The 23,407-nt window shown below is 42.1% G+C and overlaps 1 protein-coding gene across 2 annotated transcripts in view; it reads right to left on the reverse strand.

The window, feature by feature from the left end:
• LOC121543483 (sodium-coupled neutral amino acid transporter 4) overlaps positions 1–22,668 on the reverse strand; it is a 33,837-nt gene extending 11,169 nt beyond the window's left edge. The window contains exons 1-7 of one of the 2 annotated variants that reach the window (XM_041853364.2): positions 22,578–22,668; positions 2,885–3,109; positions 2,337–2,433; positions 1,947–2,062; positions 565–638; positions 323–415; positions 112–193 (exon numbers count right to left, since the gene is read on the reverse strand). In XM_041853364.2, coding sequence (XP_041709298.1) covers positions 112–193; positions 323–415; positions 565–638; positions 1,947–2,062; positions 2,337–2,433; positions 2,885–2,997 — 575 coding nt within the window. In that variant the 5' untranslated portion in view covers positions 2,998–3,109; positions 22,578–22,668. Of the gene's footprint in view, positions 1–111; positions 194–322; positions 416–564; positions 639–1,946; positions 2,063–2,336; positions 2,434–2,884; positions 3,110–6,601; positions 6,728–22,577 lie in introns of those variants that run through there. The other variant, XM_041853363.2, reaches the window with a different exon arrangement.
• Between the last annotated feature and the right edge of the window lie 739 nt (positions 22,669–23,407).

Consider the following 23,407-nt stretch of genomic DNA (forward strand, 5'->3'; position numbering starts at 1 on the left):
CATCTATAAATACACCAACCAAACTGTGTAGTGTGTTGTGCCATCTGTGTCAAATGAACTACAAATAACTGATTTGATGAAATAGTTAACCAATGACAGACAGACACTTACCCAGAGCTCTCCTCCAGTCCCATGAAGGCACGGATCACTTCTGGCAGCTCATACTTTACAATGAAGAGGTAGCTGGACATGGCTGTGTGCAAATAAACACAAAAAACAGAAAGATTTGACCACACTGAAACCAACTAGCATGTCCACAGCATGAACATATCAAAATAGAATTATAACACTACAATTAATGCAACATTAGCTGTTCACTTACCACCAATATTTTGAAGGGTTATCGATCCAAATGCAGCCATTTTCCCCGGCCAGCCAAAAGCTCGCTCTCCCAACTTCTCATAGATGAGAGAACCTGTTAGAATGACAATGTGGTGATGATTGATATTCAAATATACAGAGAAAAAGTAGCAGGAAATTGAGGCCAGACAGACAGACAGATAGACAGACAGAGACTAATGACAGACAGACATATATGTTCATGAGTTTAAAAATGACACCCACCTCCTTCTTTTGCAGTCACTAACAGCAAGTGAACGGAGTACAACGACAAGATGGCCACACCCAAGAGAAGGATTCTACGTTGGGATAGAAAGCAGTCAGACATTAGCATTTGGCTCTACCATACGGAAATCTTACACAAATCACAATGAACAACACTTGGAGGGGAATCAACTGGGTTACAAAACACCCTACATAATAACTTTCACTAGTTTCCCCCCCTAGTCACTCTCACTCTGTTTTCCCCATGACCTATTTAGGGAAGTAAACTTAGCTTTTAGAACCTTAGTCGTATTTCACTTGAGGGGGGTCCGGATGCTTTCTCTGGCAAGCATTTATTGCCTATTTGAGAAGACCATGTTCCAATGCCTAAAGCACATGTCAAAGACACTATCATGCCATGTCAATATATAAGTGCCAGCTCAGACAAAAGAGTGGTAGACCAATGCGTGCCACTGCCTAGAGACCAGACTACACTCTAGGCTCTTATATAAGTAAATAAAGTAACTTGTGAGTTATTCCTGGAGGGGAGGTATGGGTTTCCCGCATCGGCTGAACATGAGCAGCCTTAAATCTATCACCTTATGCTTAAAGAGGTCACCAAGGAGCCTCTAACCCAATCATCCAGCCTCCAATGGGCTCTAACATATTAAACTAACTGAATTAAAGATGTTGTTTTTGAATTGAGAGTTGCCCCTGTACCCCTCCCTGTACTATTGTTGGCCAGAGACAGGCAAGCAGGTGAATGACTGTATCAAATGGGTGTTATGTAATACCACCTTCCGGAATGTCAGGGAAGCCCAGAATAGATGGTGGGGAAGTAAGATGTCGCAATTGATGAGGGGGACTGACGTTAAGGGACTCCCTGTAAACTCCTTAGGACCGGAAACAAACCGGCTGCGCCACTATAATCATCAAGTGGGTTCCTAATCTACTTCCTTGTCTCCTGTCCTTCAATCACTTTCAGGGATATGGCGAAAATGATAATTTTTTAGTTTTTTAGTTTTTGCTTAGTGAAAGTACTCAGTCACTAAATCATTTCTTGGTAAAGCCCAGCCATATACAGCGGAAACAGGACTGAAAGAAAGAATAACCATCCTGTTTTGGACATTTGAGAAACCTGGTTTGTCACAAAAAGGTCCTGATTTCCGAGCCAGTTAGTGTCTGTGTCTGCCTATTCCCGAATACATACCCCACCACTAACCCTGTTGTCAAACCCCACTTGCTATACCAAAGACTCTAAAGCAGTCCTATCAGTAATACTATACGATGCAGACAGAATACTTTACTTTATTAACTGGTGCTTTAATCACTTGACTGTGGCAGAAACCAAACACTGACCCCATTCCACATTGTCTCTATGGCAGAAGTTGGCACACACTTACACAAAAAGCACAATGCCAGTGTTGGCCATGGCGTAGGAGAGACCCAGAATGCCGCTGCCCATGATTGCATTACTCAGGTTGAAGACTGACATACCAAAGGAGGTATGTCCAGGGTGCTGAGAGAGAGAAAGTTAGAGAGAGCGGGTAAGAGAGAGTTTACCATGAGTTCAACTGATCGTAAACAAGAACATTTCACACACACATATGCATGCACGCTTGCGCAGACAACACCCGTCACACACGCGTAACTATCAGTTCCTACGAAAGGGTTCCTCGGAAGGAAGGATTCAATAAAAGCAGATAGCTTTTGAGGAAATGGTCAAAGTCGTTGCAAGAGCAAGAGCAAACATGCATGTGTTGTCATCGATAGTTTATCATCAGTCTTCTTACGTATTCTTCTTGATACTCCTCGTACTTCTTCTTCTTCATAATCCCATTAGTGAGAAACTTGTGGCTCTCTGCATCTCCATCCTCATCCAGGAAGTGACTGCAGATGTACAATCATTGAATCAATCTCTAGTTTAAAATAATTATTTACGACTAGTTTATGACAGCTATGTTATGACTTTATGAGTGGTTATAGGGTCAGTTATGCTAGTTCAAGCTTCTATTGGGCTTTTGTAAACTATTTATTTGGTGATTGAAGCAATGAGATTACAGTGTAGCTAATCTGTTGGCGGTTTACAGTGAAGCTATGAGTTGAGAGATTCTCCTGACCAGTGTATTGAAAAGCATTGTGTTCATTAGACAATGATAGGTAGGAGACAAGAAATTGATGATAAAGAACATAATTTATTTACAGGGGAGTTAGAGGATCTAACATCTACAATTCGGCAAAGAACACATTCTTGTCGCAACAACTAAGGCAATGCGCTTTCCTTCCTGTTTTTTCTGTAGAAAGTCTCAGATAAAATAATGAATATAGTATTGAACCACACCTGTTGATGGTGGCCTTCTCTGAGTCGATGGGCTCTGTGAAGCGGTCGTCCAAACTGTCTGTGCTGTCATCGTCTGCCTCCGTGCAGACTTTCTTCAGCTCCACGCGGTCCATGGTTACGGCTGTAGTGGTGCGGGGCTGGGGAAGGGGTCACAGTCCAAAGCAGAGCAGTTGTACTCGGTAGGTTGGCGTGCTTTATCTCAGCCTTACACTATAGGGCAAATACCTGCAGAAAACAGCAAAGGGAGAGATAGGAAACGTTATACAAATATTCATAGCTACTGATGTGGCGGGAAGCCCTTATAACCAGCAAACATACAACCAATCATTCAATGTTGTCTCAATGTTGACTAAACGTTTTGGGCCTCAACTAGCCATCATTTCTTTGTAATTACACTTTGACTAGCCCCCTATAGTGAGAAGATCCCTAATAAGATAAAAAGTAGCACATGTCCAGTCAAAAAGGTCATGGCCACAAGTATTCTCTGATTTGACTGTGTAACAATCTGTCAACAATGAGCTAGTTACTGTTATGAAGATACATTCAATGAGTCTTATCTGACTGGCCAGAACTCTAGGGCCTTGACAAAGGACACTTCAAGGGGAAGACAAGGTGTCATTCTACACACACCATTCTGTGTCACATTCCCCTGAACCTGCAGCACCATTTTATCTCCCCATTCGATACATGTTGGTAGCTCACGCACTTCAGTGTGCTTTAACTAAGGCATCTTTCATAAACAATATCACTGTTCCTGTCACGCATTGGAATCTTGACGTTCCGTGCTGATTGGTTTTGGATACCTTTTGTACTCTGCTGTACACTGAGAGTTAACAAAATGGCCTCCAACTGTATCAAGTTCAAAGGGATTTTGTAGTCGATGTAGATAAGTAATTGTAGTATTTTTTTGCTTGACATACCGTAAAATTCCATATAAATTGTGACCTCAATTTTACATATCTCCTATTTTTTGAGAATAGCACACATTATTTTCCCTAAAATAACCTCTAAGTAACCCTTTCAGACACACGCCCATGTTCTATTGTTGCAGTGCAGTTTCCTTTATGATACTATAACCAAATTCATTTCAGGTGGGTTAAAGCAAGTCTCAACATTATGTCAAAAACACGTCTGAATCCTAAATACAGGTCAAAGAGGTTGGCTAATGGGGCCATGAGGCAGGCAAGTTTCCGACCAAATGTTCCTAACCTCTGGGAGAGCAAGCTACAAAGGCCTGTCTGTATTGCTGTCCACGTTTAACCCAATTCAATTGAATGCACTGAGTGCATGAAGTGGTGAGCCGGCAGGGGGCATGTGTTCTTATTTCCATTCTATTGAACATTTGATTGCCGCTATTACGTAACAACAAGATGAGGCACTGGGCAGCGCACACAGAGTTCTGCTAAATTATTTTAACAGCCAATTACCCACAGTGCTGTTCTTCCCATACAAAGGCTTCTTTGACAGGAATGGGTAAAAACAGCCGAGCAGCCAGGGCCCATGTCCAGCCAGGTTCCCAAAAGTCGCACCCTGCTCCCTCCCCTGTCCTACCGACCAATACCCCAGGAAAAACACAACGGTGATACACATCAAAACCAAAGTAACAAACATGGTTGTCCGACGCTGTGACAAAGCCATAAACAATCAGTTATGGAATACAACCCCAACCCAAGTCCATGAATTTACATTTCAGTGTTGCCCATCAAAAAACAAGCATTGTAAAAACTATTCGAAAGGATTTTTAGTACTAGAAAATACATTTCAACTCTTGCCCCAGGCATTGAAAGGCGCTGATGAAACTGGGCCAAGTATAAAATCCATCATCCTCACATAATCGTCAAAGCACGCCACGTTAACAGTCAAGAAGCCATTACATAAGTAAGTCTATGCACAGTAGGTCCTCCATGTTGTACCCAGTCAAGACAGAGATCCATGGCCTACCTTTAACTCCATTCTGTGGAGAAGCCATAAACAGACATGCCTGAACCTGTTTCTTACCACACACCTCTTTTGTTGTGACTGCTGTCATCTACCCTGTCTGGAAACATATAGCCAAGCCAATCATTAGCTGTTTGTGAAGCATGTCTCTACATACTTAGTTTTACCTAGCATGTCTACTCTACACAGTTCTGGTTTGATCACATTCCGGTTCCTGCTGTGCATGTGCCAGTTGCGTTCCTGGAACTACTGTGTGTCCTAGTACATTTCCTATGTTATGTCTCCTCTAGATAGATAGATTGCCTGGTAAGACTATACCTTCGTATTGGTAGATATTTGTATCTTTGTGTTCGAAAGTGTGCATGCAAAAAAACACAATCAATCATTGTCCCAACTGTACACCTCCCCAGTGTGCTACCCTTCTGCAAATAAGAAGGAACCTGCTCAGCCAGACCCCCTTCACCCAGGCAGCTAAGCACTCCACTGCTCCCCATGCATATGCCTTGTGTTATGTTATGACTAAGCCATAACCCCAGCAAAATCCTCGAACCTTTGCTTTTCATGCACATCCGAAATGTATGCTTTACCCACTGTTGTTAAAACCACCTCTACTTTTGCATATGATTGTTTGAAACACATTTTATATTGGATAACAACAACTGAATTTGATTTAAAGTTGTCACAGTGTGTTTGTCAATGTGTCTGTTTGTGCATTTGCTGTTTGATAAAACATATGTGATAAATGCACGCAAGTACAGACGTAGGATCTTAATCTGAGCCAGTTTGCTACAGCAGGAAAATAATCCTGCAGCAACAGGAAATGTGAATTATTACGTGGATTATAATTAATGGACATTTTGTGTAGGGGTTGATACTTTTTTCATTAGGGCAAATCAAATATGACATTTTAAAGTGGAAATTACAAACTTTAGAAGCCTTTTTAAAGTTTGCATGTCCTGCTGTGAAGGAAAATTCCTGCAACAACAGGATGATCAAATTAAGATATGGCATCTGTATGCCAAATCGGGTATTGCATTATCAAATACAATATTTGACACCAAGCCTTGTACACTGTGCAAATAAAGAACCTTCTTGAAAATGCCTAACGCCTAAATCTAATATAGTGTGCTTGCATACAACAAGGCTACAACACTTTTAATAGAGCATGTAGAACTGTGACACAACAAACACTCATCAAAAGAGATTAATTCTTCTAATCCAATTTGCCAACAGCGTGACATCAATCATCTGAATGGGAAAAACATGAACTTCATTAGTTTTATTTGTCCAGAAGTAGCAGAAAATAAGTCTGTGAAACTTACATAACACTCAACTCCAAGTTTAAGGACACAACAAAAGTACAGTACCATAGGATTCCATTCTTACTGGAGGTAGACAACACATCATTAGCTCAAAGATTAGCTCTGTCTAACTCAAACTACCACTCAAATTAGTCCCACTTCAGCAATGCCTTTGTTCTCTCAACAACCCAACAAAACATCTAATAAACCTACAAACTCATTCTCAAAGGAAACCTACTGAATTTCAACCAATGAAATACCTAGCACAATCTTTAAGCACAAGACAAACTAATTTAGCTAGGTGCATCTACAGTTTCTCAAGAAAACGGTGGAAAATTCTACACTTTTCTCTACAATATTTTTTATTTTCTCAGCAGTTACAACTTAGTGCCTATTTGAATCATAAACTTAGACCAAGGTAACTAAAGTTCCCTACATAAGAAGCAGATAAATCATGTGGAAAAGGAGACATACTCACTCCTTCAGAGATGACAGAGTGGGGTTCCGACGTGGGGTTTTCTGTTTGTTTTGGTTGGAGAATGAGGACAGTACTAGTGAGCAGCCAGGAGAGGTATGAGCTGCTGCTTTTTTGTAACCCAGGTGAGAGGAAGGCTTTTAAAGAGCAGGGGAAGAACCCACCCTGGCCAATCACGTCAGGAGCCTGAAGCCAACAACCCCCCCACGTCAATGAAATAGGAGCAAGAGAGAGAGGGAGAAAGGCAGAAAGAGAGAGCGAGGGAGGAGAAGACAGGGAGGAGTTAGAGAGAGAGATAGAGGGAAAGAGAGAGGGACAGCACACAGACATCCTGAAAGCTCGGCCAAGATTGCACAGTGAGCGTTGTTGCATCAACTGCTGTTTGTTCTGTGATAGCCCGCCGAGCACACACCCCGGGTGGTCATCCCTGGGAGCAAACGGTACCGTCCTCATGCTGCGGTCACTGTCCTACCCTGTCCTGTCCTGTCCTCAACCACACACCCCTCCCTTCCCACTACTCCTACCCCCTACTACCATGGGTTTACTCAGCGTACTGTTAAGCGACTGGCATCCACCGGGGAGGCTGTGACACTGTCCGCCAATCAGAGGCCGCAGCTGAGTGTGTCGTTGAGCGCAAGGTCACACTCTGCTGAAGGATGGAGTCTTAACAGTCCAACTTTGTAATCCCCCTCACACACACGTACACACACACACACACACACATTATACACAGAGAAACTTCAAATCACACACACTAAATGCTTCTATTGAGTCCACAACCAACCTTCACATTTTCTAAACTAAAATAAAGAATACTGAAAGTATTGTCTGGTCCACACCTGTTACAGCAGAGGCAGAGCAGTACGTTCACACAACATCACTCAAACATCCAGAACAATTAAAATCTCCACAGAATAACCTAAATATCATGTAGTATATTCACATGTAGTATTTGTAATTAGTTACATGTTAAGAGACAAAACAAGAGACAAAACAAACCAATTTTGCAAGTAAGTTATCTCAACCATTCAAAGATTGAGTCAGTCAGGAGGATCCAAAGCTGGAAGACAATTCAACAAGGGTTAATGATGTAGCATTATCTCCATCTATACCTCAATCATCACTCACGGAAAATGATCTGTTACTAAGCACCAATAGACCGAAAACACAAACAGAAATACTCCTCTATGCTACCATTGGCAATGCATCACCACTATGGCAAATGACATGGAAAATATCCGGCCTATTCAGACAATTTATAAAAAACAAGTTCAGAAATTCAAATCAGAGCTCAACCAGAGTGACATTTTTACGACAAAGTAAGAGAAATTAATGAAATTAAAAGGTTAATTCTAGTGAAATTCCTACTGACCACGCCTGACATCTTCACAGACTTCCTTCTGGCAACGGGGGCATTCCTTAAATGGCGACACACTTCCGAAGTGCAAGGGGTTCACACCAAACAGTCTCATGTCTCTGAACCAATCATGTGCAGTTCTAGACCTGTCCAGGTCACACAGGAGAAGCGACTGACTGGAACAAGCCTGCTCCAGCCACAACTCAAACACACAGAGACTTGCTTTAGTCATTACAACACAACACAAATGTTAAACTACTCAACACAAAAAGCCTTGACATCAACGTTATTAAGACAATAACTACTGCATTGGCTGAAGCAAAGCTCAACATTATAGAAGCCAGTGAAACCTAACCAAAAATAGTTTTATCATGGCATTTTTCATGTCATATTACTTCCATCTCTCACACACAAGAAGATGCATATTTATTCGACCTCACATGGATTGACCACGGAAATAACAACAGCTTAGCCCTCTGACCAGTTGCACTCCTTACCCCAGCTATTTCCCCATGTCAAGACATTCCCATCTTCAAACACTCCTTTGAAATGTGGATATAAATGAAACCTTCCTGTAATTATTGTTCCAGTAAACATTTTTTTATTGACATTGAAGAACTTACGGAACACTTTGCATTGGGTTCTTCTGTATATTAGAGGCCACCTTCAATCAACTCAATATTCATACAGTAACAGATGTCCTATTCTGAAAAGCTCAAGCATCTACCTGGAGGAATATACAGTACCAAGCATTGCTGGCATTCTCAGAGCACCATTGTAGATAATGGGCTATAAATAAGAGGCAATGTTTTCCTGCTGTATAGCAGAAGTTTAATCTACATGGGCTGAACTTTCTATGGTATTTTTTACAGTAATTTGAATGCAACTACCTCTCCTTCTGTGTCTCTGTGAAAACCAAGAGCTAGATTCTTGCATTAACTGCATTACTGGAAGTACTTCAACTGTGGTCCCCCAAAAACCCACTGGATTGAAGGCAAATACTCCCCCTCCAACTTATTAACTTTTTACGAGGGGTCTCTGACGTCGACAGAGTAGGATCTGGCCTGTAGATGCCCTATAGTGGGGTTATTTCTGCAGCAGGATACCCACAGGTTGTGTCAACAGCAGTTGGTAAACAGGGGTTGTCAATTACAGGTCAAGGGGCCTCCTGACCTCTCTTATCTTCCAAAACAAAAACACCAAACCAGTCCACTGGCACCAGCAGGTAACTGGAACAGCTGAAACACCATATCACCACAATACTACAGGCATCTGTAATAGGGTGAATACAGGGTCCTGTCCCAGGAAAGATGCACGCACAACTACAAACTGTAGACAGCAATTGCCAGCGCCGTCGTCAGACTAGCCTCATACCAGCAGCCTCCACAGCTCTCTAGCCAACTATAAAAAGCAGGAATTTTAAGTAAACCAAAATAAGTCGGTACCTCAGACGCCATGTGACTTGCTGCAAATATCTCCGGTAGGCGGTGAATGATTGACCAGATGACATGACATATCACCAGGACTGTAATGGAAAGTGCCGCTTTTGTTTTGTCAAACAAATCAACATCTCTTTCCGTCCAACATCAACATTGCTGGAAGAATGTCTGGGACCTTACTTCATAACAGTTTAGAATGTGTTGAGAGACCACAGCTTTTTGATCTTTGCTATGTAACTCTATGCTTATGTCTGGTGAACCATTAGAAGTCCTTAGCCTATGTGTACTATCAGGTGTGTAGCACTGGCATTCAAAAGTAAAAAGAGGATATAACACAATTCTCGTTCTGGTAATCCCTCGAAAGCTGAAAGGTCAATAAGGAACGAATACAGTGCAAGCCCTTCCACACACTAGTTACTACATTTACATTTTACATTTTAGTCATTTAGCAGACGCTCTTATCCAGAGCGACTTACAGTTAGTGAGTGCATACATTATTTTTTATTTTTCATACTGGCCGTGGGAATCGAACCCACAACCCTGGCGTTGCAAACGCCATGCTCTACCAACTGAGCTACATCCCTGCCGGCCATTCCCTCCCCTACCCTGGACGACGCTGGGCCAATTGTGCGCCGCCCCATGGGTCTCCCGGTCGCGGCCGGCTACGACAGAGCCTGGATTCGAACCAGGATCTCTATTGGCACAGCTAGCACTGCGATGCAGTGCCTTAGACCACTGCGCCACTAGTGTCAAATCAAATCAAATAGTATTTGTCCCATGTGCTGAATACAACAGGTATAGACCTTACTGTGAAATGTTTACTTACAAGCTCTTAACCAACAATGCAGTTTTAAGAAAAATTAAAGTAAAACAATAAAATACAAAAAATAACAATAACGAGGCTACAGTGAGGGAAAAAAGTATTTGATCCCCTGCTGATTTTGTACGTTTGCTCACTGACAAAGAAATGATCAGTCTATAATTTTAATGGTAGGTTTATTTGAACAGTGAGAGACAGAATAACAACTAAAAAATACAGAAAAACTCATGTCAAAAATGTTATAAATTGATTTGCATTTAAATGAGGGAAATAAGTATTTGACCCCCTCTCAATCAGAAAGATTTCTGGCTCCCAGGTGTCTTTTATACAGGTAACGAGCTGAGATTAGGAGCACACTCTTAAAGGGAGTGCTCCTAATCTCAGCTTGTTACCTGTATAAAAGACACCTGTCCACAGAAGCAATCAATCAATCAGATTCCAAACTCTCCGCCATGGCCAAGACCAAAGAGCTCTCCAAGGAGGTCAGGGAGAAGATTGTAGACCTACACAAGGCTGGAATGGGCTACAAGACCATCGCCAAGCAGCTTGGTGAGAAGGTGACAACAGTTGGTGCGATTATTCGCAAATGGAAGAAACACAAAATAACTGTCAATCTCCCTCGGCCTGGGGCTCCGGCCTGGGGCTCACCTCGTGGAGTTGCAATGATCATGAGAACGGTGAGGAATCAGCCCAGAACTACCCGGGAGGATCTTGTCAATGATTTCAAGGCAGCTGGGACCATAGTCACCAAGAAAACAATTGGTAACACACTACGCCGTGAAGGACTGAAATCCTGCAGCGCCCGCAAGGTCCCCCTGCTCAAGAAAGCACATATACATGGCCGTCTGAAGTTTGCCAATGAACATCTGAATGATTCAGAGGAGAACTGGGTGAAAGTGTTGTGGTCAGATGAGACCAAAATGGAGCTCTTTGGCATCAACTCAACTCGCCGTGTTTGGAGGAGGAGGAATGCTGCCTATGACCCCAAGAACACCATACCCACCGTCAAACATGGAGGTGGAAACATCATGCTTTGGGGGTGTTTTTCTGCTAAGGGGACAGGACAACTTCACCGCATCAAAGGGACGATGGACGGGGCCATGTACCGTCAAATCTTGGGTGAGAACCTCCTTCCCTCAGCCAGGACATTGAAAATGGGTTGTGGATGGGTATTCCAGCATGACAATGTCCCAAAACACACGGCCAAGGCAACAAAGGAGTGGCTCAAGAAGAAGCACATTAAGGTCCTGGAGTGGCCTGGCCAGTCTCCAGACCTTAATCCCATAGAAAGTCTGTGGAGGGAGCTGAAGGTTCGAGTTGCCAAACGTCAGCCTCGAAACCTTAATGACTTGGAGAAGATCTGCAAAGAGGAGTGGGACAAAATCCCTCCTTAGATGTGTGCAAACCTGGTGGCCAACTACAAGAAACGTCTGACCACTGTGATTGCCAACAAGGGTTTTGCCACCAAGTACTAAGTCATGTTTTGCAGAGGGGTCAAATACTTATTTCCCTCATTAAAATGCAAATCAATTTATAACATTTTTGACATGCGTTTTTCTGGATTTTTTTGTTGTTATTCTGTCTCTCACTGTTCAAATAAACCTACCATTAAAATTATAGACTGATCATGTCTTTGTCAGTGGGCAAACGTACAAAATCAGCAGGTGATCAAATACTTTTTTCCCCTCACTGTATACACAGGGGGTACCGGTACCACTCAATGTGCGGGGGTACAGGTTAGTCGAGGTAATTGAGGTAATTTGCACATGTAGGTAGGGGTAAAGTGACTATGCATAGATAATTAACAGCGAGCAGCAGCAGTGTTAAAAAGGGGGGGTCAATACAAATAGTCCTGGTACAACATGACGTTGAAAAATACTCTGATCGGCTGACCACCTCAGGGTAGTTTAGGAGAAAGTCAAGGGTATCCTGCATGTGGGACTACCCTGAAATTCACCGAGTGGGGTTACATCCGTGAAGCATCTTTAATGGCATTGTCGAAGGGGTACAACCAGCCAAAAGCGTATTTTGAGGTACAAGTACACCTCCTGGACAGGACGCTAGTCTATCGCATGGCCTATCAAGCAGCGCCAAGCAGTGTCAAGCAGAGACGCATCGGTTCCCATTTTTACAGTCTTTGGTATGACTCGGCCGAGGATTACATTGATATCCCCACAATGTTTAGTAATTACTATAATCATTACCTATTAAAATGAAAGTGTCCTAACCACCCTGTCAGTCAAGCTGATGACCACAGATCAACTATTTAGACGTTGTCTGCACATGCAAGTTAACTATGAGTGGCATGTACCGATCTTTCTCTCTCACAGACGTGACACATTCTACATGTCCACTCTCCGAGGCTCCTTGCCACAATTTCAGCTCCACCATAAATGCCTGGGTGTTATGGGCATGTGCAGAGCCCAGTTCAAGATGGGGTCGACTCATGTAGCCTACTTGGAAATGCATCCGATCCACTGCTTATCTACACTAGCTAGTTACTATTGTTGGCTGTGAGAGTCCTTGTATCCAACTGCACAACTAGTAAAGCTTTGAATGTCGGCCACTGATCAGTTTTAAACCCAATGTTGAATTTAGGTGTTCCTTCTCCCCATTCAACTCGCGAGAATGGTTTCTGAACGTCGGAAACTCCAATTTGACATAGAAAGGTTGCTTCGTAACACTGCTGCTATTCACCTGTCTGGTATCAGTAAATACCCAGCGGTAATATTCTCTATTCTCAGCTCTCTCTCCATCCAAAAACTTGCAAGGTGTTTGGTTAGGCCTTTGCCAATATCATCTAACAAGTAGGTGTGTTCGCTAGCATTCCCACAGGTCAGAGCATGTGAGCTGGCGTCTATAAATAGTGAATTTGTTAGCCTTGATGTCCACGTTAGCCAACAGTGCTGAGGTTTCGCTTCTACACTCTTAAAAAGGGTTCTTGAGCTCAAAAGGTGGCTTTAAGAACCAAGTTAGCATTGAGAGCACAAGTTATCCTAAAGAACACATGTTAGCATTAAGCACAAGTTAGCCCAAAGAACACAAGTTAGCATCGAGAGAGCAAGGTTGCCTCAAGAACACAAGTTAGCATTGAGAACACAGGTTAGCCTTGAGAACACAGGGTTGGATTCATCTATGGGATTTGACTGAGAGCATAGCTGGACTGGAGTGGGAGAAATTATCTGATAGAGGCTGAGATACTCCCATTAGGCCAAAGTCCACATAGTAACAGAACTAAATATAAGCCATTCCTCAGAACCTCACATCTCTACACCAGCTGTGACATGACTGCAATGCCTTTACCATTTCATGCAACACTTACTCCTGAATCTATCAAAGCAATACAGTGCTGTAGAAGTGCACAATGCAAACTGTTCAATAGAACATCTGGTTTAGTCTAAAAGATCTTGGCATCCCATGTGAAAGTATCAATATCGTTGAAGATCAATCTCACAGTGAAATCTGCTAAGCATGAAACACACCGAGAATCTGACTGCCGTAGGAGGCTGATCCTTCTCTTGCTAGAACAAAAGATGTACCTTCTGTGTACTTCTAGAATCGCAATGGTCGGCAGTGGCCAACAACTTGACTTTGAGCCAATCAGAGAGCACAAACCTTCACGTGGTGGAGCCGACAGGAGTGACAAGAAAAAGGAAAAAAAGAGCGCTAATCCACCCTTTTAATCAGAAATGTTCTAACTAAAACAATAAAGATGCATAAAATTTTTAAAAATCTAGCGCAAGTCTTTACATCTTTTACATCTACAGTGGGGAGAACAAGTATTTGATACACTGCCGATTTTGCAGGTTTTCCTACTTACAAAGCATGTAGAGGTCTGTAATTTTTATCATAGGTACACTTCAACTGTGAGAGACGGAATCTAGAACAAAAATCCAGAAAATAACATTGTATGATTTTTAAGTAATTAATTTGCATTTTATTGCATGACATAAGTATTTGATCACCTACCAACCAGTAAGAATTCCGGCTCTCACAGACCTGTTAGTTTTTCTTTAAGAATCCCTCCTGTTCTCCACTCATTACCTGTATTAACTGCACCTGTTTGAACTCGCTACCTGTATAAAAGACACCTGTCCACACACTCAATCAAACAGACTCCAACCTCTCCACAATGGCCAAGACCAGAGAGCTGTGTAAGGACATCAGGGATAAAATTGTAGACCTGCACAAGGCTGGGATGGGCTACAGGACAATAGGCAAGCAGCTTGGTGAGAAGGCAACAACTGTTGGCGCAATTATTAGAAAATGGAAGAAGTTCAAGATGACGGTCAATCACCCTCGGTCTGGGGCTCCATGCAAGATCTCACCTCGTGGGGCATCAATGATCATGAGGAAGGTGAGGGATCAGCCCAGAACTACACGGCAGGACCTGGTCAATGACCTGAAGAGAGCTGGGACCACAGTCTCAAAGAAAACCATTAGTAACACACTACGCCTTCATGGATTAAAATCCTGCAGCGCACGCAAGGTCCCCCTGCTCAAACCAGCACATGTCCAGGCCCGTCTGAAGTTTGCCAATGACCATCTGGATGATCCAGAGGAGGAATGGGAGAAGGTCATGTGGTCTGATAAGACAAAAATATAGCTTTTTGGTCTAAACTCCACTCGCCGTGTTTGGAGGAAGAAGAAAGATGAGTACAACCCCAAGAACACCATCCCAACCGTGAAGCATGGAGGTGGAAACATCATTCTTTGGGGATGCTTTTCTGCAAAGGGGACAGGACGACTGCACCGTATTGAGGGGAGGATGGATGGGGCCATGTATCGCGAGATCTTGGCCAACAACCTCCTTCCCTCAGTAAGAGCATTGAAGATGGGTCGTGGCTGGGTCTTCCAGCATGACAACGACAAGAAACGCACAGCCAGGGCAACTAAGGAGTGGCTCCGTAAGAAGCATCTCAAGGTCCTGGAGTGGCCTAGCCAGTCTCCAGACCTGAACCCAATAGAAAATCTTTGGAGGGAGCTGAAAGTCCGTATTGCCCAGCGACAGCCCCGAAACCTGAAGGATCTGGAGAAGGTCTGTATGGAGGAGTGGGCCTAAATCCCTGCTGCAGTGTGTGCAAACCTGGTCAAGACCTACAGGAAACTTATGATCTCTGTAATTGCAAACAAAGGTTTCTGTACCAAATATTAAGTTCTGCTTTTCTGATGTATCAAATACTTATGTCATGCAATAAAATGCAAATTAATTACTTAAAAATCATACAATGTGATTTTCTGGATTTTTGTTTTAGATTCTGTATCTCACAGTTGAAGTGTACATATGATAAAAATTACAGACCTGCATGCTTTGTGAGTAGGAAAACCTGCAAAATCGGCAGTGTATCAAATACTTGTTCTCCCCACTGTAGCTAATGAGTTTTGTGCTTGAAGAAGGATTTTTTTTGTTAAGTTTGATAATGTGCACTAGCTTTAGTTAGCTAGCTAACGTTAGCTTGCTAAGCGAGCAAGGAAGTCACACACACTTCATATGAAACGAATGGGGTGGTAAGTGCAGCACAATAAACACAACACTAACCAAGCTAGCTACCAAGCCAATGTAGCTAGTAACATTATAATTACAATGGATTTGTTTCCATTAAGCAGCTGCCTGTAGCTGTTGAGAGTCAATGCAGTAGCTTTACTTTACCTAGCTAGCACAACAGATCGCTAGCTAGCGAATCATGCTAATGTTAGCCAGCTAGCTAAAACTGTATATACAGTGGGGGAAAAAAGTATTTAGTCAGCCACCAATTGTGCAAGTTCTCCCACTTAAAAAGATGAGAGAGGCCTGTAATTTTCATCATAGGTACACGTCAACTATGACAAACAAAATGAGAAAAAATAATCCAGAAAATCACATTGTAGGATTTTTAATGAATTTATTTGCAAATTATGGTGGGAAATAAGTATTTGGTCAATAACAAAAGTTTCTCAATACTTTGTTATATACCCTTTGTTGGCAATGACACAGGTCAAACGTTTTCTGTAAGTCTTCACAAGGTTTTCACACACTGTTGCTGGTATTTTGGCCCATTCCTCCATGCAGATCTCCTCTAGAGCAGTGATGTTTTGGGGCTGTCGCTGGGCAACACGGACTTTCAACTCCCTCCAAAGATTTTCTATGGGGTTGAGATCTGGAGACTGGCTAAGCCACTCCAGGACCTTGAAATGCTTCTTACGAAGCCACTCCTTCGTTGCCCGGGCGGTGTGTTTGGGATCATTGTCATGCTGAAAGACCCAGCCACGTTTCATCTTCAATGCCCTTGCTGGTGGAAGGAGGTTTTCACTCAAAATCTCACGATACATGGCCCCATTCATTCTTTCCTTTACACGGATCAGTCGTCCTGGTCCCTTTGCAGAAAAACAGCCCCAAAGCATGATGTTTCCACCCCCATGCTTCACAGTAGATATGGTGTTCTTTGGATGCAACTCAGCATTCTTTGTCCTCCAAACACGACGAGTTGAGTTTTTACCAAAAAGTTATATTTTAGTTTCATCTGACCATATGACATTCTCCCAATCCTTTTCTGGATCATCCAAATGCACTCTAGCAAACTTCAGACGGGCCTGGACATGTACTGGCTTAAGCAGGGGGACACGTCTGGCACTGCAGGATTTGAGTCCCTGGCGGCGTAGTGTGTTACTGATGGTAGGCTTTGTTACTTTGTTCCCAGCTCTCTGCAGGTCATTCACTAGGTCCCCCCGTGTGGTTCTGGGATTTTTGCTCACCGTTCTTGTGATCATTTTGACCCCACGGGGTGAGATCTTGCGTGGAGCCCCAGATCGAGGGAGATTATCAGTGGTCTTTTATGTCTTCCATTTCCTAATAATTGCTCCCACAGTTGATTTCTTCAAACCAAGCTGCTTACCTATTGCAGATTCAGTCTTCCCAGCCTGGTGCAGGTCTACAATTTTGTTTCTGGTGTTCTTTGACAGCTCTTTGGTCTTGGCCATAGTGGAGTTTGGAGTGTGACTGTTTGAGGTTGTGGACAGGTGTCTTTTATACTGATAACAAGTTCAAACAGGTGCCATTAATACAGGTAACAAGTGGAGGACAGAGGAGCCTCTTAAAGAAGAAGTTACAGGTCTGTGAGAGCCAGAAATCTTGCTTGTTTGTAGGTGACCAAATACTTATTTTCCACCATAATTTGCAAATAAATTCATTAAAAATCCTACAATGTGATTTTCTGGAATTTTTTTCCTCAATTTGTCTGTCATTGTTGACGTGTACCTATGATGAAAATTACAGGCCTCTCTCATCTTTTTAAGTGGGAGAACTTGCACAATTGGTGGCTGACTAAATACTTTTTTGCCCCACTGTATGGGCTGTACATGATTATGGAGAGTGAATTAAAAAATGTTTTGTCATCTTGCTAGCTAATTATCTATCTGTGGCCATCTGGCTAGTATCATCAAGGGTTTTCTACAACACTACTGCCACCTTCTGGTTTGGTGTATTTTAACAAGACTGAGTGGCTGACGACTTCAAGGTCTTTGCTGTCTGAACACAAAAGAGACTGACTGCCAACACTCTGTTCAGAGGCACTAAGTACCTTTTTTTACGCTGCTGCTACTCTGTTAATTATTTAGGCATAGTCACTTTAACTTTACCCACATGTACATATTACCTGAACTACCTCAACTAGCCGGTGCCCCCGCACATTGACTCTGCACCGGTACCCCCCCTGTATATATAGCCTCCCTACTGTGATTTTATTTTACTTCTGCTCTTTTTTTCTCAACACTTTTTTGTTGTTGTTTTATTTGACTTTTTTATTAAAAAATAAATGCATTGTTGGTTAAGGGCTGTAAGTAAGCATTTCACTGTAATGTCTACACCTGTTGTATTCGGCGCATGTGGCCAATAAAATTTGATTTGATTTACTGTCGGCAGGCAAACGTTTGACAATCCTACCTGAGCTTTGGTTGCGTCAAAGAAAATATTAGCCATCAATGTCACAAAGGTACTGTATGAGTTACAGTCACAAGGATGTACTGTACTAAGCATAGGAGGTTGGTTGTGCCTTAATTGGGAAGGACGGGCTCATGGTAATGGCTGGAGCAGAATAAGTGGAACGGTATCAAATACATCAAACATATGGTCTCCATGTGTTTATGCCATTCCCTTTCCTCCATTCCAGCCATTATTATGAGCCGTCCTCCCCTCAGCAGCCTCCACTAGTACTAAGATACTAGGAATGCAAACAAACATTAGCACGAATGGGTACATGCGGCTATGTACATACGTACGACTCAGTGACCTTGTTGTACATATTTCTTTGCTCAAGCCTTAGCATCAATACTGGCATTTGTCATGCTGTACATACCTTTGTCAAAAAAGAATGAATGTACATACTCATGACGATCTTGTGAAGGGTGCAGTGATACGTATTGGTGTGGTCAGTACAAGAGCCTGATATATGAGGCCCTGCTATTACTAAGGTATAATCAAATACAACAATGTGTGACCAGGTTTGTGGTTAAGAGGACCACCCGAAGCATGGTCCATGCGTGTTTGAGCTGGACCTCCGCATTAAGATCTATTTTGTTGGCCTGATGTGGTTCAGGCTGTAGTTGTTGTTTCTTCCTGGTACTGTACATGTTTTGTCCTAACCTTGTTTGTGAACACTCTCCCAAGGTCCCCTATGTTCTGATGGTCTTATCAGTCCATATTGATCTGCCCATGGCTTTTGTTGGCTGATGACGTAGAACCACATCTGAGTGGCCTTGAATTTGCTAGGGGAGGAGGGTGCTCCCGGGGCCAGGTGAGTCCCTGCATGTCATTAGCCGCTTGCTCATAATTGCGAAGTTTTCGAGCAAGTGCGTGCTGGCACCTGAGCCATTTGAAACCGAGACTCATCGAGCGATTGCTTCCTGTAAAACCTGCAAGGAAGAATCACAAACCAACATAAATTGGAGAGTGGCAAATTCTTCCATGCTAGTTATTTACAGGAAGTAATCGCTTGTTGAGTCTCTCTGTTTCAAACCCATTGGCGAGATTATGGGCGAGCGGCTATTGGGCAAACTCTAAAAACCCTTAGTGGACTCATGTGGTTGGCAGCGCCCAGCTTTAGTCTGGGACAGTATGGTCATTTTGAGATATGCCAGGTTCCTCCAGGGAAGGGGTGCATTATCAGCAAACATGTTTGCCTTTCACTGCTTTATGCCATTTTGAGAACTTGCCAAACAAAACAGAGGCAGTGGGATAACGTTGAGAGAGACATTTACGTAATTTTGCAGACGCTGTTGTCCAAAGTGACTTACATTTTGCACTATTGAAAATATCTGTTTTGATGCTACGTAATTTTCATTGAGTGGTCTTATCACTGTGCTACCTGAGTAAACCAGAGTCTTACATAAGATGACGTGATCTCATACGATCCTCTATGTTGACTATCATCTAACCCTTTCGCCTTTGAATTTGATGCAATTCATCCCTAACGCTAGCCTATATTGTACACAATGATGTAGTGGTAAGAAAAAAGGTGGGTAAACTTTGATCGCCAGTCGTGGTGAAAAAGTAAAGCTTCCTGTTCTTTCAATGCATTTTTCTGCAAAAGGTGGGTAAACTGTTGGGCAACAAAAAGGTGGACAAACTATGTTTACCCTCCACTACACCACTGATGATTTTGATGCTACCAAAAGGTAACACATTCCCAATTGAGTTCTGTGGAATGATTTGCAAAAGTTTGGCTAAATGCACGTGGCAGGACTTGGGTTGCATTACCTAATAGCATCGGGCACTAAATCAGCCACACAGTTGGGTCATGTAAGAACTGTGAGATATGAGACAGCTTTATGTCTGCCTTAATTATGTACCTTACCTGCTCTTAATGTCCTGCATATAAAGGTATAGATGGTATAGAGATTTGACTGTCAGCCTGCCCGAGGGCCATGAGCAAACTGGTTATGCAGTAAGATGTGGTATTACATAATGTGATTTATCAATGCAGGTTAGTCTCATAGAGATCAGATAAATTTTCAAGAGACCTGGTTCAAAGCCATTACACAAAAATGAGAGCTAGTCTAAGAAATATTTCTTACCAAGACATTATTGCTGGTGCAAGGCATATGTAAGTTCCATCTTCTTATTGTTCAAACTATTTAGTCATTGCATTATGCAACAGCATTGGTAAAAATAGCCAGCCCTCACATTGTATGCCTATCTCAGATTTCAAAAGGACATAGTGACAGTGTTTTGGAAAATCACCCCGAAATCCTTTGATTCCTTTCCGGAATAATAGTGGATTAGTGTTAATAGAAGCTGCCATGCACCACGCACCTCAAACCCGACTTTGCGACCGGTTTAAGGGTACGTTTGCTCTGTTCCAGAGAAGAGCCACACAGTCCCAATTGCATCAGCCGTCATTGCTCGAACATGAACAGCTCTGGGCTTTTTGACCTACATCTGTTCTGTCACTCATGCCCATGCATCACACACCTCATACCGACGAATGAAATCAGCATGCCCATTTCTCTATCCCCACTGACAGGTGTGTGCTGAGAAAAAGTGCCAGGGCCTGCCCCTGCATTTAAACACACCTGCACACTGCTGACATGAAAGTCTTTGACATAGAATTAAGCCATTTTCTATTAGACCGTAAACAATCAATCAAAGGTCTACAGTGTTCTCTGTAATAGCCTGGCCTTCTGTCTTTCACAAAATGGTTACATCAGTAGATTACCTGTGAAATCAAGATTTTATCAAATGTGAAAAGCATTTCTCACATTTGCAAGTAACTTCCAATCTTTGTCTGTATAATTTGTGTTACCATTTGTGAGAATAATTAAAAACACCACAAACTTTTAAACTTTATTAATAGTCATTTTGACAGGTGTCAAAAGAGGCTTCACAGAGAGACAGAGTGACCCATATTACAAACTGACCTTATTTTATGGATACCTAGAAAATTGTCTGTGGACACACAGTCAGCAACCCAAGATGTGGGTTGGATTTTACCAAGCAACAATTTAGTAATTGCATTGTAAAGTTCAAAACAATGGGAACTGTATGACCCCTTTTGGCATGCTCTATATAACAGAACTGTATTATCACCGTGATGCATTCGGAAACTCAAAACCAATATTACTTAAAATAATCCCATCTCACAGTAGTCTGCATGGCTGGCAACAGCCAAAAAAAGTACGTTATTGGTGGCAAAGGTTTTCACCAGAAAACATATATAAATCTTTCCCTGAATCACTTACTTTCTTTCTACTTCACTTACTTTCTTTCTACTTAAGATACGACATGCCTGAGCCTCTGTTATGGTAGGCTCACTGGGCTAATGATGTAGGCTACGACCTTCCGTCAATGCTGGTACAGAGAAGAGTGTTTTTGAACAACATGGATTTGAGAACCCTATGCAATATATCTAGATTTACATCTTCAAATAACAAAGTAGCAAATAGAGAAGTGAAATAAAATCTGAATATTTTCAGAACATATCCCTATTAACGACATAAAGATAATGAAAAAGCCTAAGGGTTAAAATGACTTAACCCTTGAGGAATCTTCTAGAAATACCCTCCTCCCCAATCAACGAAAGAAGGCGGAATCAGTCTGTAGACTCCAAAATACCTCGATTTCTCATTTATTTCTACATGTTCAGATATTTCCACTATATTTATATTTGTAAAACTATTAAAACACACCCTTAGAGAAATTATTATTCAAAATAACTATTAAACCTATGTAAACTTTATAACTCCGACAAAGTGTCTTTGTGAAGGTTATCAAATGGTTAAAAATAATAATTTCCACGTTCCTTTGTAGTATAAGAAATGCACACGCGGGGCAGTTCCAAACATTGGAAGAAACTGCATTGTTTCTTCTCCAAAACCCATCAAAATAATTACTGCATTTGGCTAGTAAGTGAATTACACATGTAATATCACTTACTGGCGTTATACGAATGATTAACGGTCTACAATAGAAGATGGGCCCTTCATGTAGGCTACACGACACATGTTGTTTGCGCGAAACACATTATTCTTTAACATTCAGGCTACACCCAACACAGCAAACATAGCCCAGGGATGATGACATTTGATCAAATATCATGGCTAATACCTAAGAACGTGTTTTAAAAATTCCATAGCTAATTTAAACGACACATTTATTGGCATAACAGATTACTTGAGAGATTAAACCGCAATTTTCAGCCTTGGTTAATTAATCTTGTAGATGTTTTGTCAATAATGTCAACATTAACCATTAGCTTTCCGGTGCGAATGGAAATGGGATACAATGTTTCAACATACCGACGTTGACAAACAAGCATGCAATACCTACACAACTATGGGAGAACATATACAGGCTAAATATTGGGGAAAAAGCTTAAATGGGGACCTACCTACCTAAATTGTAATTGTTCAGGACTTCAGGGGTGGAGGACGAGTAAGCGTAGTGAACACCAGCAAGGGAGACCCTTCCCATTTAACAACCGAGGGACACAGTGGAAATTTCCACCATGTGATGGCAACTCTTCAAGCATCATGTTTCACTACCAAGACACCCTCGGACTGAACGCAACCAATTGGCTGTATCTCGCAGTCGTCGAAAGGCACTGGCAGAACATGAACGTTATATGATGTACAGTGACAGTGGCCGACTAAAATATGTAAAAACGTAGGCAATATGAAGAGCACAATTGATTTTGGAGCGCCTTCACGTTGGTGTGATTTCTTTGTTGACATTCCACATTGTGTTTGTAGAGTAGACACACCAAGGAGAAGGAGTGGGCACTGTTGCCATTGCTTGCGCGTGTTGCACAAAGGTTTCCAAAAACCTTCAATTGTGGATGCATTTTCATTCAACACGTTCACTTTCAAATTCATTTAAGTTAGATAACTGATTAAAAAAAGTAATTACTTATATGAAATAATTGAACATTGCAACAATAACCTACAGTGTTTTTCTAAAGATGTATTGTCTTCCTTATCCTGCAACTCAGAGCATTAGGGAAAGTTTAACAGTTTATCACTGTAGGGCAGGCTATCCTGAAAATTCAGACAATGAGTTTACTATAGATGACCGTTTCATAACAATTGCCATCTACAGTCAGTCACCATCATTTCAGATAAAATATTGATATAGGACAAGTAGCCTACTTTTGTTCGCTCCACTTTACAACAGCTTATGAATGGTTTACGCAGTGTCATATATACAGCCACAAAGGTCTCATTAA

Source organism: Coregonus clupeaformis, unplaced genomic scaffold, assembly GCF_020615455.1.
Source record: "Coregonus clupeaformis isolate EN_2021a unplaced genomic scaffold, ASM2061545v1 scaf0290, whole genome shotgun sequence".
Classification (NCBI taxonomy): Eukaryota; Metazoa; Chordata; class Actinopteri; order Salmoniformes; family Salmonidae; genus Coregonus; species Coregonus clupeaformis.